Genomic DNA, 16,855 nt, shown 5'->3' with positions numbered 1-16,855 from the left:
AGTTTTTTATCTTGATGAAGTCTCAATAGTTCATTTTTCCTTTTGTTTCCTTTGCCTTTGGAGACATGTCTAGCAAGAAGTTGCTGCAGCCAAGGTGAAAGAGGGTTGTTGCTTGTCTTTTCCTGTAAGATTTTGATGAATTCCTGTCTCACATTTAAGTCTTCATCTATTTTGAATTTATTGTTGTGTATGATGTAAGAAAGTGGTCCAGTTTCATCCTTCTGCATCTAGCTGTCCAATTTTCCCAGCACCATTTGTTAGAGACTGTCTTTTTTCCACTGGATATTCTTTCCTACTCTGTCAAAGATTAGTTGACCATAGAGTTGAGGGTCCATTTCTGGGTTCTCTATTCTTTCCATTGATCTATGTGTCTGTTTTTGTGCCAGTACCATGCTGTCTTGATGATCACAGCTTTGTAATACAGCATGAAGTCTGGAATTGTAATGCCTCCAACTTTGTTTTTATTTTTCATCATTTCTTTGGCTATTCAAGGTCTTTTCTGGTTCCATACAGATTTTAGGATTGTTTGTCCTAGTTCTGTGAACAATGTTGATGATTTTTTTATGGAGATTGCACTGAATGTATAGGTTGCTCTAGTTAGCACAGACATTTTCACAATATTTATTTTTCCAATCCATGAGCACGGAATGTTTTTCTATTTCTTTGTGCCTTCCTCAATTTCTTATGAGTGTTCTATAGTTTTCAGAGTACAGACTCTTTACCTCTCATAGGTATCTTATGGCTTTTGGTGCAATTTACACCATTTGGTGCAGTTTACACCAATTGTAATTGATTTCTCTTTCTTCTATCTCATTATCAGTATGTAGAAAATGCAACTGACTTCTGTGCATTGATTTTATATCCTGCCACTTTGCTGAATTCTGTATGAGTTCTAGCAATTTGGGGGTAGAGTCTTTTCAGTTTTCAACACAGAGTATTATGTCACCTAGGAAGAGTGAGAGTTTGACTTCTTCATTGCTGATTTGGATGCCTTTTATTTCTTTTTGTTGTCTGATTGATGAGGCTTGGACTTCCAGTACTATATTGAACAACAGCAGATGGCCGTCTTCTTGCCATAACTTCACATGGTAGAAAGGCAAGGGAGATCTCAGGGCTCTCTTTTTTATGGGCATAAAGCCCATTCATAAGGACTCTACCCTCATAACTTAATTACTTACCAAAGGCCCACCTCTCAACACCCTCACACTGGTGATAAGGATTTCAACATTTGAACTTTGAGGGGACAAAGACATTCAGTATATAGGAACTATAAAGGCACACAGGGGAACTTTCTGGGGTGACAGAAATGTTCTATATATTTGTTTGTAAGTAACACAGTGTACACAATTGTCAAAACTCATTGAACTATATACTTAAGATAGATACATTTACTACGTGTAAATTATGTCTTAGTGAAGAAATGCTGAGGGGCTCAGTTAAACATCTGTCTTCGGCTCAGGTCATGATCCCTGGGTCCTGTGATCAAGCCCTGTGTTGGTTTCCCTGCTCAGCAGGTAGTCAGTCTGGTTCTCTCTCTCTCACTCTCTCTCTGCCCCTCCTCCCTGCTCACTCTGTGTGTCTCTCAAATAAAAAGATAAAATCTTAAAAAAAAAATGCTGATTAGAGAATTTACAGAGTCAGGACTAGAGAACCAAGCTCAATGCTAAACTTCCAGAACAAAGTGCAAACCTGCACAAGAGGACAAGCCTGTTGCACCAAGTGCCACTGCCAGGAATCCAGCTGTCCAGCTCACAGCTGCAACTTTTTTTTAGGCTCTTGCTGCCCCCAAACCCAAATGTTTCAGCAAAATGCCCTTTGTTCAACCTTCTTCCTCCCCTGACTCAGAACATGAGTATTGTAGGTGGCACTCATCAGGTTCAAGATACCCCAAACACAGCACACATGTTTATTTGTGGTGCCAAGTCAAACTTTGATTGGACCTTAAACAAATGGTCAAAGGTTAACACCACCAATAATGGAACAAACCAACATCCTGTTATTCCTAATATATGCTGAGGACACAATATCATTTCTGTGGTACTCTTGGCAAAAAGTCCACAACCTGCATGAAATCATTAGGAAGTGCTAGATGAACCCAAACATTCTATAAAAGCAACTGGTCTACATAGTTTTAAAAATGTCCAGGTCATGAAAGACAATAGGAACTGTTGACAAGTAATTGCAATATATGACCCTGGACTGCATCCTAGATGGAGAGGAGTGGTGGCTGGTGTGTCAATAGGAAGTTATATAACATAACTTAGCTTATTAGATTATAATATTGTATCAACGTTAAATTTCTTTTTTTTAAGATTTATTTATTCATGAGAGACACACACACGAGAGAGAGAGAGAGGCAGAGACACAGGCAGAGGGAGAAGCAGGCTCCATGCAGGGAGCCTGATGTGGGAATTGATCCCAGGTCTCCAGGATCAGGCCCTGGGCCAAAGGCAGCACTAAATCGTGGGCCACCTGGGCTGCCCTCTTTTTTTTTTTTTTTTTTTTTTTAAGTAAATTCTATATTCTTCATTGGGCTCAAACTCACAACCCCAAAATCAAGAGTCTCAGGCTCCACTGACTGAGCCAGCCAGGTACCCCATGACAGCTTTCCTCGCCACTACTAAACTGTCTACAAATCAGTGTTAACAGAGACCCAAACTCAGAAAGTTCCCTTCATGTCTAACCCTTCCAGTGCCCTCACAAACCATGGTGAGTTGGCCAGGATGGCAAGACACTTAGTGGAGAACTCACTCAATACTTTTGACTGATTAGGAGGAAACTCAAGAAGAACGTTCGTTGGTGATTGGTCATTCCCTAGCAGTAAAAGAAAAAGAAAGGAATGAAAAGAAACCTACTATTTATGAAAGGGGGGAAAACATAGGAACAAATTAAAAAGGAGGTCGCCACCCAGGAACATAGTTGAGAAGTGATGTAGACAAGATACTATTTATCTGCCAACTGTTATTTGGACAAGTTGTTTAATGTCTCTAAGATTTTATCTATAAAACGAGGATGGTAATAGTATTGATTTCATTGGGCAATACTGAGGATAGCCAAACACAGCAGCTGCCGCACTTCCTTGTTATATACCAGAAAGCAGCTTCAAAAGAAAATCAGCTCTAGTATTACAGAGAACAAGTCTGGGTGGTTTATTTTTTTTTTTTTTCACTTCCATCACCTACTGAGTCCTTTCCCTGCAAAACAGTATCTCAGTTGCTGAAAAAATTCCAAGGCATGTGCTAAGGCATAAAAGATCAATGAAGCAAACCAATAAGAAGTGTAAATCAAGTTATTCTTATTTTCTCATCAAAAGTGGGATTACTAAATAAAACAGCAAGGGAACTTAGAAGACTTGCCTCCATGGAAAGAATTTTTGAACGGATCAACGAGTTTCCATTTAGCGTTCACTGTGCCCTTCTAGTTAATCATTGCTGTCCCGGAGCCAGTAGACTTGGCTGCCTGGCTTGGGCTGGCCGAAACCACCCAAATAGACATGTGGAAATCTGAAGTCTGGGCTTTCTAACATAAGAATTTTTTTTGTTGGTTACACAAAAGACTATAAATACATGTAATGTAACGGGCATGCTAATCTTTAGGGATGAATTGTTTTCAACATGTTAAATTTTCTAAAAGAGAGAAAACAATTCACATCACTGTAATACAAGTAGTTAGTACAGTCTTCAAGTATGTTTTTTAATTTCAGTAATTAATATAAAACTGAAACACACGTTTGGGTATTTTATTTACATTTCCTTTTTCTTTCCCAGACTAGAGGCATAGTTGGGTTTTTTTTTTTTAAGATTTTATTTACTTATTCATGAGAGACACAGAGGGAGAAGCAGGCTCCATGCAGGGAGCCGGATGGGAGACTCGATCCCAGGACCCCAGGATTGCGACTTGAGCTGAAGGCAGACGCCCAATCATGAGCCACCCAGCCATCCCTAGAAGCAATAGTTTAATGTTTATACTATACATTCGAAAAAAATGGGTTTTAACATTTCAGTTTCAGTGTTTTTTCTGAAAACATTAGTTCCTTAACCACATACCATTCTTTTGAATTTGTTCTTCTGGGAAACTGTGTTTCTCGAAATTTTTATTTTTTAATCCACTCCAAAAGTATTAGTTGAGTCCGTTTTTTAAAATGTCCAGCTTTAGGGATCCCTCGGTGGCTGAGCGGCTTAGCACCTGCCTTTGGCCCAGAATGTGATTCTGGAGTCCCAGGATCGAGTCCCATGTTGGGCTCCTTGCATGGAGCCTGCCTCTCCCTCTGTGTGTCTCTCATGAATAAATAAATAAAATCTTTAAAATAAAAAAATAAAATGTCCAGCTTTATGATAAAACTGCCGTCTATGTATGTCTCATTTCTTCCCACATATTTATGTAAAGAGCTACTACCACAGACCCAAGTTAAAAACGTAAAAAACAAAACTATAAACAAGTTAAACATAAAAAAAAAACAAAATTAAAAAAAAAAACAACTATAAGAATACGAAAATAGTATATGACCAAGTATCTTTTTTTTTTTTAAAGATTTTATTTATTTACTCATGAGAGACGCAGAGAAAGAGAGAGAGAGGCAGAGACACAGGCAGGGGGAGAAGCAGGCTCCACGAGGGGAGCCCCATGCAGGACTCGATCCCGGGACCCTGGGGCCACGCCCTGAGCCAAAGGCAGGTGCCCAACCACTAAGCCACCCGGGCATCCCTCAAATTGATATTTTTAAATATAGAAGTTACATTTCATGTGAAATGGGGTTAAAGTTTAATATATTTGGTCTCGTGTAGGGCAAAATGTCTTACTTACAAAACTCTTAAAATTGTGGGACTTTAAGGTCTTAGGCAGCACAGGATCTCAGACCATGCGAAGCAGCAGATGGCTGTGTCAGGACTGGGATGAGGGGGTACAGATGGGTCCTTTTTAAAAAAAATTATTTATTTATTTATTTGAGCAAGAGAAAGCAGCGATGGGAGGGAGGAGTAGCAGGGTGTCTGCTGAGCAGGGAGCCTGGCACGGGGCTCGACCCCAGGACCGGGAAATCATAACCTGAGCCAAGGAGATGCTTCACCTTCTGATCGCCCAGGCGCCCCAGGCTGAGTCCTTAGCAATAGAAGCAGGACGTCACAAGCCCTAGAAGAGAAGAGACACTCGGGATTTGCAGGATGGAACTTCTTCTCCGTAGTTTGAAAGGACGTGGAGTCCAGAGGACTCTAGACCTGTCACCCTCCACCCGCCTCCCACCGCCATCACCACTTCGTTCCCAGGCCAGTCTGCGGCCACTTTTCCTACTCCGTTCTCATGCGAGCTAAGTGAGGACTTTTATTCCGAGTAAGTGTACAATGAGCTCTGGGCACTGGTAAGGCCTTGGCCGGCGCCAGCGAGGAGTGTGGGGGGCCAGGCCATGGCGCCCTGGGGGGGTGCGGGGGGAGGCCCGTGACCGCCAGAAGGACCCCTCGGAGGCGCTCTCCTGATGGGTTCTTCTCATGGCGACAGCTCTACATCTGGAACTGGTATTGCATTATAAAAACAAAAACTTGATCTCTACCCCTGCCCTAAAAATTGACATTTTATTCAAAAATAGCAAACCTCATTCATTCCAGCCAAAACGCTCTCACCACCACCACCACCACCGAGCTCATTTTGCCACACACCCAACTATTTCCCTTGCCCCGAGCAATGCTTGAACACTCCCTCTTCTTGGGGCAGACGCCTGGGTGGCTCAGAGGGGCGGCCTTCAGCTCAGGCCGTGGTCCTGGGGTCCCCTTGAGGCGCCTGCTTCTCCCTCTGCCTGTATCTCTGCCCCTCTCATGAATGAAGAAATACAAATCTTTAAAAAACACAAAAAACTCCCTCCTCCTAATTCCCCTAAATCATCACTGTTTTAGATCCTGTTGTATTAACACATTTAACTATGATCAGATGTTCAAAATAAGCACACAGAGACACACTACCAAAGAAAACGGATTGGTAAATGGACAGAGTGTAAGTAAAGCTTAGAAAAAACTTCCTATTAATGAGAGTGAGCAAACAGGATATCGAAACAAGGTTGTTGCCAAGGCCTCACCCCTTTAACTAGAGGTGATAGCACAGTAATAGAAGCTGTGAGGAGGCCTCCGCATCTGCAGGGGGATGTCCCATCTCTATCTGTAGAAATCCTGGACCAGCTTTTCATTCTGTGGCCTTGGTGTTTTGTTTTTGGTTTTTTAAAAGATTTTATTCATGAGAGACACACACAGACACACAGAGGCAGAGACACAGGCAGATGGAGAAGCAGGGTCCACGCAGGGAACCCGACACAGGACTCGATCCCGGGACCCCAGGTCACGCCCTGAGCCAAAGGCGGCACTAAACCGCTGGGCCACTCAGGCATTGCAGCCTTAGTGTGTTGTTGGGGTTTTTGTTTTTAAATCTGTGACACAAGAGGACAGGGGTGACTCAACTCACTAATTCCTAAGGGTCTTTTCTGGCTCTAAATATATTTTATCTTTTTCCTGGGGATTTGCTAATACCAGCACAACGAGTCCCTCAGTTGTGCTAAGAGCTCTTACTTTTTTTTTTTTCTCCATGCTGGGAGCCCGATGAGGGACTTAATCCCGGGATTCTGGGATCACGCCCTGGGCCGAAGACAGGTGCTAAATCACTGAGCCACCCAGGGATCCCTGTAGAAGGCATTTAAGAAAATAAACATTTTCAGGCAGCCCCAGTGGCTCTGCGGTGTAGCAGCGCCTTCAGCCCAGGGTGTGAGATCCTGGAGACCCGGGATCGAGTCCCACGTTGGGTTCCCAGCATGGAGCCTGCTTCTCCCTCTGCCTGTGTCTCTCATGAATAAAATCTTTAAAAAATTAATGAATAAAAACAAAACTGTAACATGGTCCTTGCTAACAATGTAATCATGGATTTCTAATTTGATATTAAAAAGCGTTAACTCATTAACTGAGAAATGCAACTTTAGAAAATGTAGATACACAAAAGAACAAAGATATCAACAAAAACAAAATATTAAAAGTTAGCTACTTTTCCAGAAATGATAGGTCAAACAGTGAGTTGACTACAGGATCAAAGTAATTTATGGAAATAAAGTTTTAACTTTTGGATCTGTCAGATAATCAGAAGTGCAGCCTAACTTCCGTATTGCACAAAACTGAGTTTTCTATACTCCTCTTAGAAGATTATATAAATCAATCCTTTGCTAGGCTAATTTTTTTAAAATAACACTTAGGTACATACATGTGTATCTTCTAAATTCTGTACACAGTATTAAGGAATAACTGTTTCATTTAGGCCTTTCCTCAGACAGTGAACCAATTTCATAGTATAATGACTATGAATGAGATGTCAGTATGAACACAAAAGCAAGCCTACAAACTGATTTTTTCTTTTTGGTTTTTTGTTTTATGATCAGTTCCAAACACAGTACAGGGAAAATGGAAAGAGTAAGAAAAAACATATTTTATTTCCCCGTTAACACCAAGTCATATTATTCAGAATGTGTTTCAAAATACTTAGCCAGATCACCAATCCCAGCCACTGCCTTAGTTCAAATGTTCACTAAGAAAATAATCAAGCAACAGAAATCCATTGTGAGACACCATCTACAGAGAACAGCTACATTGCTATATATAATTTATTAACTTAGTAGTTTAGTCTCTCAATATTTAGCAAGTTTGTGTAAAAATTACTATTCCCATTGGTTTATAGTGACATTAATATAAATGCATAATTTCAAAGTCAACATTCCTTTCACTATGAACATAAAACTTAAAAAGATAGTTGTGGGTTACAGTAATGACTGACCGCTGGGATAGCACTATTCAAGGCCAGATACACTGGCAGGCTTGGAAAGGCAAAAATATATACACACACTCTGCTACCATATCCCACATTTCTGCTATACATCCTTGTGGTATAAAATGATATAAACTATTTCTTCAAATGTGGAAAAAAAAAAGATGAATACATTTTCATCTTCATTTCAAAATAACCGTTTTAAATGAAAGAGAACTGTTAACTCTGTTCGAGATGGATTTAAATATTTTCTTCACTACATGTATAATTCTTTTTACCCTATCTTAGTGCCTCATTACAACCAGTTTAGCAATAAGACCTCCAGTGCTTTGTTGAAAATTGCATTCAGTAGATTATAAGGTTGTAAAATCTGCAGTTGAATCTTTAAGATGCTGAATAATAACAAAGTCCAAAAAAATGTATCATTCAACACTCTTGGAACCTGTGAATTATTGCAAAAAAAACCCTCACTTGTGCATATAATTCAAACATAAACTTTGTGGGGAAGGGATGTAAAATAAATACTACAATATTTTTCAACTCTACTTAAATGTTGCTCAGATGCTTAGATGAAAAGATTACTACTACCAACAGGAAGAATCGAACTAAAGAGTGCTTTCCAAGTAATTAGAACAATTTTGCAAAAAAAAAAAGATATAAGCAAGAGCCTATGCCAATACGTATTTCCTGTAGTGTAATGTAATTGCTAATATGAGGTATAATCTGTAAGCAATTAATACAAATATAAATAGGTATAAGCCACACTAAATCACAGTCTGGTGAAAAGCTTCTCAGCTACTGTAGTCTGGGTAGGGAGATAAATGAGGAGGACAGGGCAGGTTTCCAGTAGGAACATCATTTACATGCCTTATTATCATCTTGCATGTAACAGTCCACTGTTGCAGAAAGGTAAGTCCTTTTGAAGTATGCTGGTCTAGAATACACTTTATGGAGCACAGTACGATTATTTTAGTACTTACTAATACCTCATTTGCATTTATATTTGGATTATACACATAATCATGTGTATCAAAAACTATGAATGGAATTTTAAAACATTTTCATCTCATTTTTGAAAAGTTAACAGTAAGATTGAATTATGTACTACAGAATTTTCTAGAATATCTAAACAAGGGGTAAAACCAAAGGAAAACATTACTATTTCTTTAGTAAATGGCTTGTGCGAAACCTCAAGCTCACTCATCTTTTTATAGATGGGTTTATTTGATGAGGATTGTGATCCAATGATTGTTTAGCAGCAATTTTACCAAACTGTAAATTCTTTTATTAACAGGCATTATAAACAGATAATACTAATCTTATTTAAAAACCATGAGTGCCACACTGGTGAATATACAGCTCATGAATAACTTAAAAAGTATTTCCCATTTTAAAAGGCAACACTCAGCATACAAAAACCTATACTAAACAAAGAAGCTATAATATGAATACATGATTGATGTGTCTAAAATGATATATATACAGTACATAATCATTGTTAATTATGTGATCAGTACATTTTTTCTAGATGATTCCCTTCATGCTTCACTTTCTCCAGAAACTGAATTCTGAACTTCCTCTTCTAAAATTGGTACAATCAGGTTATCCTTGGACATCAAATTGTATTTCATCACAAATTTAGTAAACCGGTGACACAAAAATGTTTCATTCTATAGAGAGGAAGAAAAAAAAATTATTTTAATTTACTACTCAAAACCAAAAAAACTAGACATAACATCAACATACATTATTGTCATTCTGATAAGAATGCATCGGATAATTAGTGAAATATACTTACTTCATATTCATCAAATATCTGCCGATGATGAAAATAAGCATGTGAAAATATTCTGTAAATCCTACGGCATACTGAGCCTAGTTTTGCTACAGATGATTCCTTTATGCTAACCCTAGAAATAGGAAAGAAATCAGATTCATAGAGCTGGACAGATCTTAGGAACAATATAGTCTAATCTTCTCAATTCACAAAGATAGAAACTTACAGCTAGGGAAAAAAAAGTGACCACTGCAAGGTCACAGTGCTAGCAGGTGGCAAGAACCGGGCTAGGACCCCTGTTCTTTACTCTTGGGCCAGCGCTCTTTCTATCTAATCACAGTGCCTAAGAAATTCAGCATTACAAGTTTTGAAACTTTGTTAAAGTTCAATGCAATTAAAAAATCAAAATTTACTAAAACTAATATTGACAACACTATGTCCACTACAGATGATTAAAACTACTAAAGGGAATTTACTGTTTTATCCTATACAACTTGATTTTTTAAAAATAAGAAATGCCTAAATATTTTCAACATTAAAAAAAAATGGGGGTGACTGGCTCAGTTGGTGGAGCATACAACTCTGGATCTCGGGTTTGTGAGTTCAAGCCCGTGTGAGATGTAGAGATCACTAAAAAAATAATATATTTTTAAAAGGTATAGAGGACACTGAAGCAAAAAAATAATAATATTTTTAAACATATTTTATCTCTCTTTGGAGCTAATGTGAGGGGGGAAATCTCCAAATCTATCCACCTGATAACAGATAATAGGATAAAAGGCCAGTCAACAAATCTTGCCAATTATATATAGAAGCTTCTTCCCAAATCTTAAAAACCTGTAGGCAAAGATAAAGAATCCTCCAAAAATAAGCAGTCCAACTTAGGAATTTCTGCTCTTTAGCCATGCTGTGTAAAAGGAGATTAGCTTTATCACAGAGATCCAAGTAAGTGTGTAAATATCCCAACTCCTACGCATGAGAGCCCTGGAGAATGACACATAGCAGCAGGGCCTACCTTTCACTAAACTGGCTTGTGAGCTTTGGGAGCCAAGTCCTGCTGCTTTTAGTTTAACTACAAACCCTAATTTTGAAATTTGAGTAATTTTAAACTAGCTAAATATACAACAGCTTAAAAAAAAAAGTTCAAAGAATATAATGGATTAACAGCAATCTAGTTTGTTTCAATACAAATATCAATCTTTAATTAAATCCAAAAAGTTTAACACTTAAGTTTTATTTACCTGCTGGGAAAATATTTATTGCTATTCAGAAGACATGCAGCACCATCAAGTGTATGTCTAGTATAGTCTATTGCAGGACACTATAAAAGAAAGGATATAAAACATGTGTCATACCTCTTACGTGAGGTCTGTTTATTATATACTTGTCTTATTCCAAAAACCTGAGCATGTTTGAAAAAAGTTCTCTTACAATATCAGAATGACTGTAAAATTCAGTTACAACATATTAAAAAAGTAAAAAACAGTGAAATTAATTTTAACGACATATTTTAATTCTATATAGCCAAAATTATGTCAACATATAATTGATATAAAAATTGTCAATGAGCTTCTCTGGAGTATCTAAAACGTAAGATGTAATTCACATACCATGTCTCTTAAAATGTACAACTCAGTATATTTACAAATTTATGCAAAAATCACCAACTACATTCCTGAACATTTTAATCACCCCCAAAAGAAACCCAGTAGCTGGGCAGCCCCAGTGGCTCAGCCGGTTTAGCACTGCCTTGAGCCCAGGGCGTGACGCTGGAGACCACGGATCGAGTCCCACATCAGGCTCCCTGCATGGAGCCTGCTTCTCTGTCTCTCTCATGAATAATATAATCTTAAAAAAGAAAAAAATTAGCAGTCACTTCTCATTCTCTCCTCCCCCTAACTTGAAGCAAGAATCTATCTGCTATAGATTGCCTATTCTAGGTACTTCCTAAAAATAGAATAATACAGGGATGCCTGGGTGGTTCAGTCAGTTAAGTGTCAGGCTCCTGATTTTGGCTCAGGTCATGATCTCAGTTGTGAGGTTGAGCTCACACTGGGCTCTCTGCTGGATGTGAATTTTGCTTAAGATTCTCACCCAGTTCTCTTTCTGCCCTCCCCCTCCCCCACCCTTGCACACCCACACTCATGCATGCACTCTCAAAAAAAAAAAAAAGTATGTGTATGTGGCCTTTGGTGTCACTTAGAATGTTCAGTCCATACTGAAGCATGAATGAGTACTTCATTACTTTTTCTTTTATTCAAAATTGCTTTAGACTTTAATGTTTTTAATATACACAAAAATGCTGTAATCCCTTATAGACTTCATTCCTTTTATAGCTGAATAATATTCCACTGTGTGCATATACTACATTTTGTTTACTCACCATCAGTTACTGAACTTAGTTTCTATGTTTGGGTATCATGAACAGTATGACTATATTAGAGTTCAAGTTTTGTATGGACAGATGTTCTCACTTCTTTTGGGTATATACTGAAGAGTGGAATTGCTAAGGCATATATACTAATCATTTTAAGGAACTTCCAAATTGTTTTCCAAAGTGGCTACAGTATTTTACAGTCCTATCAGCAGTGTGAGGGTTCTACTCCCTTGACATCCTGGGCAACATTTTTTATTATCTTATGTATTTTAATCATTCTAGTGGATGAAGTGTATGTCATTATGGGTGTATATCCCCACAGGAAGCCCAATGAGGGACTCAATCCCGTATCCCAGAGTCACACCCTGAGCCATTCTGGCGTCCCTATAAACATATTTTTTCCCATTCTGTAGATTGTTTTCTCACTTTCTTGACAGTGTCTTTGGAGTCAAAAAAAATTTTTTTAAGGTTTTATTTATTTATTCATGATAGAGAGAGAGGCAGAGACACAGGCAGAGGGAGAGGCAGGCTCCATGCCAGGAGCCTGACGCAGGACTCGATCCCGGGACTCCAGGATTGCACCCTGGGCCAAAGGCAGGCGCCAAACCGCTGAGCCACCCAGGGATCCCGAGTCAAAAATATTTTTAATTTCGATAAAATCTGATCTATATTTTCTTCTATTCTTTGTGCTTTTGGCATCCTATCTAATAAATCAGTGCCTAGTCCAAGGTCACGAATATTTACACGTTTTTTTCTAAGAGTTAAATTTTAAGTCTAGTTGTTATTATTTGGGTCTTTGATCCATTTTGTGCTAATTTCTGTATAAGATGGGAGGTAAATGTCTAACTTCAATTTTTTGTATGCAGATATCCAGTTATCTCCTAATGAGATATTTGACATGATCTTTTTATACGAATTATTTTTTTTTAACAACTCAGAAAGTCTTATTACCTGACAATAAATGTAGTCTGATAGCAGAATCAAGAGATACTATGATGGTTTAAAGGCAAACTAACTGGGAGGGTGGGAAATGGAATCATTCTGTTTTTGGAAATAATAAGTTTCCAATTTGACTAAAGTCTAAATATACAAATTAGGGCTCTAACCATACAAAGGATAATTGTCAAAGAAAGGTCAGTTCAGAACCTATTGTTTTTTGGTGGGAAACCCATAGTAATTTGTGTGTGTGTGATAACTGGATTTAACAGTATTACATGTCCAATGAACAAGTTCTATCAGGGATCTCTGTATTTTGGAATCCCAGTATTAATCTACTACAAGTAAATATTAGCCCACCCCTATCTCTAATGACACAGATGTTTCTTTCTAATGAATTGACCATTACATTTCCAAAGTTCTGAAATGGCCAACAGACCATAGAAAGACATTTCTTTAGGCTCCTGCTTGAAACCAACAGCTTCAGCAAACTGCTGGCCTTGATTCAGGGCCAAATTTGTACTAAGACTTCAAAATTAGTACTTTATTTTACACGTAGAGCACATCTCAGTTTGGACTACCAGCATTAAATGCTACGTAGCCACATGTGGTTCATGGCTATTGTTGTATCAACATAACTTTATTATTTTTTTTAAAGATTTTATTTATTTATTCATGGACACAGAGAGAGAGGCAGTCTCCATGCAGGGAGCCCAGTGTGGGACTTGATTCCCGGAACTCTGGGATCACGTCCTGAGTTAAAGGCAGACGCTCAACCGCTGAGCCACTCAGATGTCCCATATCAGTATAACTTTAGATCAATTGGTTTCTGAAAAAAAATTTTTTGGAGTGGGGGTAAAAGTTTTACCTTGTTTTAGCGGATTCCCTCCACTTCTCCCCAATTAATTCTCAGTTAACTCTCCTACTTTATATCATTTTTAACAGCAAAAAGTTGGCAAAATGGTAATGTGTTCATAAGCTTTTATAAATTGTTTTGCCAAGTATATATGTATAATGCTACTGCAGTATGCATATAACTGAAAGGGCTAGCAGATGATAACAAGTGACCACCTCTGTCACTTACAATAAGTGTCACTTATCACTGTGTACAATTAACACTCTTTGCTGCAATGAGTCTCTTTAGTTCTTAAGAACATTGAGTGGCCAGAGTCGAGAACAGAGGCCGAACTCGGGATCTGACAAGATGGCTGGGCTGCCCCGCAGGACTATCAAGGAAACCCAGCGTTTGCTGGCAGAACCAGTTCCTGGCATTAAAGCAGAACCAGATGAGAGCAACACCCGTTATTTTCATGTGGTCATTGCTGGCCCCGCAATGGATTCCCCCTTTGAGGGAGGGACCTTTAAACTTGAACTATTCCTTTCAAAAGAATACCCGATGGCAGCCCCTAAAGTACGTTTCATGACCAAAATTTATCATCCTAATGTAGACAAGTTGGGAAGATTATGTTTAGATATTTTGAAAGATAAGTGGTCCCCAGCACTGCAGATCCACACAGATCTGCTTTTGATCCAGGCTTTGTTAAGTGCTCCCAATCCAGATGATCTGTTAGCAAATGATGTAGCGGAGCAGCAGAAGACCAACGAAGCCCAAGCCATAGAAACAGCTAGAGCATGGACTAGGCTATATGCCATGAATAAAATCAATCTGATCGGGATCCCTGGGTGGCGCAGCGGTTTGGCGCCTGCCTTTGGCCCAGGGCGCGATCCTGGAGACCTGGGATCGAGTCCCGCGTCGGGCTCCCAGTGCATGGAGCCTGCTTCTCCCTCTGCCTGTGTCTCTGCCTCTCTCTCTCTCTCTGTGACTATCATAAATAAATAAATTTAAAAAAATAAAAATAAAAAAATAAAATCAATCTGATCATCAAGTGTGATCACTTCTCCTGTTCTACCAGGACTTCTTCCTTTTTTTGTTTGTATTTAATGGACACAGTCTTAAGAAACATTACAGAATAAAAGCCCAGACATCTTCAGTCCTTTGGCGATTAAATGCACATCAGCAAATCTATGTCTTGTCCTGATTCACAGTTGTAAAGCATGAACAGAGGCTAGAAGTACCATCTGGATTGTTGTGAAACGTTTAAAAGCAGTGGCCCCTCTCTGCTTTTATTCATTTCCCCCATCATGGTTTAAGTATAAAGCACTGTGAATGAAGATAGTTGTCAGGGTTAGCTGCAGGGGTGTGGGTGTTTTTCTTTATTATTATTTTTGAGGGGGAGAGGTAGTTTAATTTTATGGGCTCCTTTCCCCCTTTTTATGGTGATCTAATTGCATTGGTTAAAAGCAGCTAACCAGTTCTTTAGAATATGCTCTCTAGCCAAGTCTAGACGCTGTAGATGGACAAGCTTGATTGTTTGAACCAAACTGGAAACATTAAACAAACATCACAGCCCTCACTAATAACATTGTGACTTTGCTGTCAAGTGTAGAATCCTTCAAGAAAAAACTTGTGGGATCCCTGGGTGGCGCAGCGGTTTGGCGCCTGCCTTTGGCCCAGGGCGCGATCCTGGAGACCCGGGATCGAATCCCACGTCGGGCTCCCGGTGCATGGAGCCTGTTTCTCCCTCTGCCTGTGTCTCTGCCTCTCTCTCTCTCTCTCTCTCTCTCTCTCTGTGACTATCATAAATAAATAAAAAAAAAAAATTAAAAAAATAAAATGCTGAGGAAGGTTCCCTCTATCACTACACTCTGAAGAGTTTAAAAAAAAAAAAAAGAAAAAGCTTGTGACCTTTTTGTATGGCTTGTCTGGAAACTTCTGTAAATCTTATGTTTTAGTAAAATATTTTTTGTTATTCAAAAAAAAAAAAGAACATTGAGTAAAAATCATCACTGGTGTGGAGTACCCTGACTCTTCCACTTCAGAATCTTCCCCATTCTTTTAATCAGAAGAGCAATTTTCTTAGCTACTAATCTATAGTTGCTATTACTTCCTGCCTGCACAATTATTCAAAGTCTTCAGAAAATGTCCTTTCATGATTTTTTGTTTGTATTTTTACAAAAATCTCTTTCCAGACAACTCTCACTTGAAAATTTTACCATCATCCTTCCTTGACACATGGACAATCCAGTGGAGCTGGTCTTCAGCAGACAATGTTGCAATTTTGAGACTCATTCACAAGACCTAATTCTGATGATCATCCTATCTTACATTTAATATTACGCAAGAAAAAAGCAGATGTGACAATAAGAGTACATATAAATTTCACAATACATCACAAACTGGGTATCTTTTCTACTCTATATATGAGAATAAGGTATACTATTTGTCAAAATGAAACTAGACTTCTTGATTCAGTTTCTTAATTGCAATTATCACATAATTCATGATACTTACTATGCAGCCAAATTTCAGTAAATTATCAATAAACTGCTATATGGATTTTCCCAGATGTAAAATGATACACAATCTTAACACTGCTTTCATTAACTAACACAAAAAAAGTAACACCCTGAATGAAATCATTCTTCCAAATAAGTACTATTTGCTTAGACAGGTACCAGACACTCTATTTTGGGGAATTTACATTCTCAAATAAAAGAATATCAGATGTTCATTTTTCAACTGGAAAGTCACCTGTCTTCAAGCCTTAGACTTTTAGCAATAAAATGATCATCTAAAGGTCCATAATTCTATCAAATTGGCCTAACCTAAATATTTTCAGTAAGTTTAAGTGTCAAGTAAAAAGTACTACAGATTAAAAGGGAATGCAGATCAAGAGAAATGCAATGCATAATTTAAAAAAACAAGCTGTAATTTTTTAGATAACTAAGGAAAACTGAATTATGTACTGCCTATTAGATAATAAGAAGGAATTATTTGTAACTAAAAATGTTCCATGAACAATTGCTACTTCCTATACTCTCACCTCGACACAAACTGAAGGAGGAAAAAACATGAATAACTTTTCAATGTAGGACCAATTATGGAGAAGAAAATCATTATGGTGGGTTTCAAATAAATAGCA

General features: G+C 38.3%; 2 protein-coding genes and 1 non-coding gene across 5 annotated transcripts in view; 1 reads left to right on the top strand and 2 right to left on the bottom strand.

Annotated features, from left to right (window-relative positions):
- Window positions 1-7,422: 7,422 nt before the first annotated feature.
- MOB4 (MOB family member 4, phocein) overlaps window positions 7,423-16,855 on the bottom strand; it is a 41,951-nt gene continuing 32,518 nt past the window's right edge. For all 3 annotated transcript variants that reach the window (XM_055345054.1, XM_055345051.1, XM_055345052.1), the window contains 3 exons: window positions 10,801-10,880; window positions 9,581-9,692; window positions 7,423-9,452 (listed from right to left, as the gene is read on the bottom strand). In XM_055345054.1, the coding sequence (XP_055201029.1) occupies window positions 9,321-9,452; window positions 9,581-9,692; window positions 10,801-10,880 (324 nt within the window). In that variant the 3' untranslated portion in view covers window positions 7,423-9,320. The remainder of the gene's footprint in view (window positions 9,453-9,580; window positions 9,693-10,800; window positions 10,881-16,855) is intronic.
- LOC129522730 (ubiquitin-conjugating enzyme E2 N-like) lies at window positions 10,887-15,512 on the top strand. The gene has a single exon (XM_055345055.1). It carries the CDS (start codon window positions 14,077-14,079, stop codon window positions 14,710-14,712), a length of 636 nt encoding a protein of 211 aa, XP_055201030.1. The 5' UTR covers window positions 10,887-14,076; the 3' UTR covers window positions 14,713-15,512.
- On the bottom strand, window positions 13,251-13,387 carry LOC129523097 (small nucleolar RNA SNORA2/SNORA34 family). Its single transcript, XR_008667057.1, has one exon. It is a non-coding gene; the product is annotated as a small nucleolar RNA SNORA2/SNORA34 family (small nucleolar RNA).

This window comes from Nyctereutes procyonoides, unplaced genomic scaffold (assembly GCF_905146905.1).
Source record: "Nyctereutes procyonoides isolate TBG_1078 unplaced genomic scaffold, NYPRO_anot_genome, whole genome shotgun sequence".
NCBI classification, from domain to species: Eukaryota; Metazoa; Chordata; class Mammalia; order Carnivora; family Canidae; genus Nyctereutes; species Nyctereutes procyonoides.
Note: the sequence above shows the minus strand (reverse complement) of the source record. Positions and strands in the feature narration are given on the sequence as shown.

Bases quoted from the DNA above. Each gene is read 5' to 3' on its own strand.
- LOC129522730 (XM_055345055.1), top strand. From the start codon at position 14,077: ATGGCTGGGCTGCCCCGCAGGACTATCAAGGAAACCCAGCGTTTGCTG.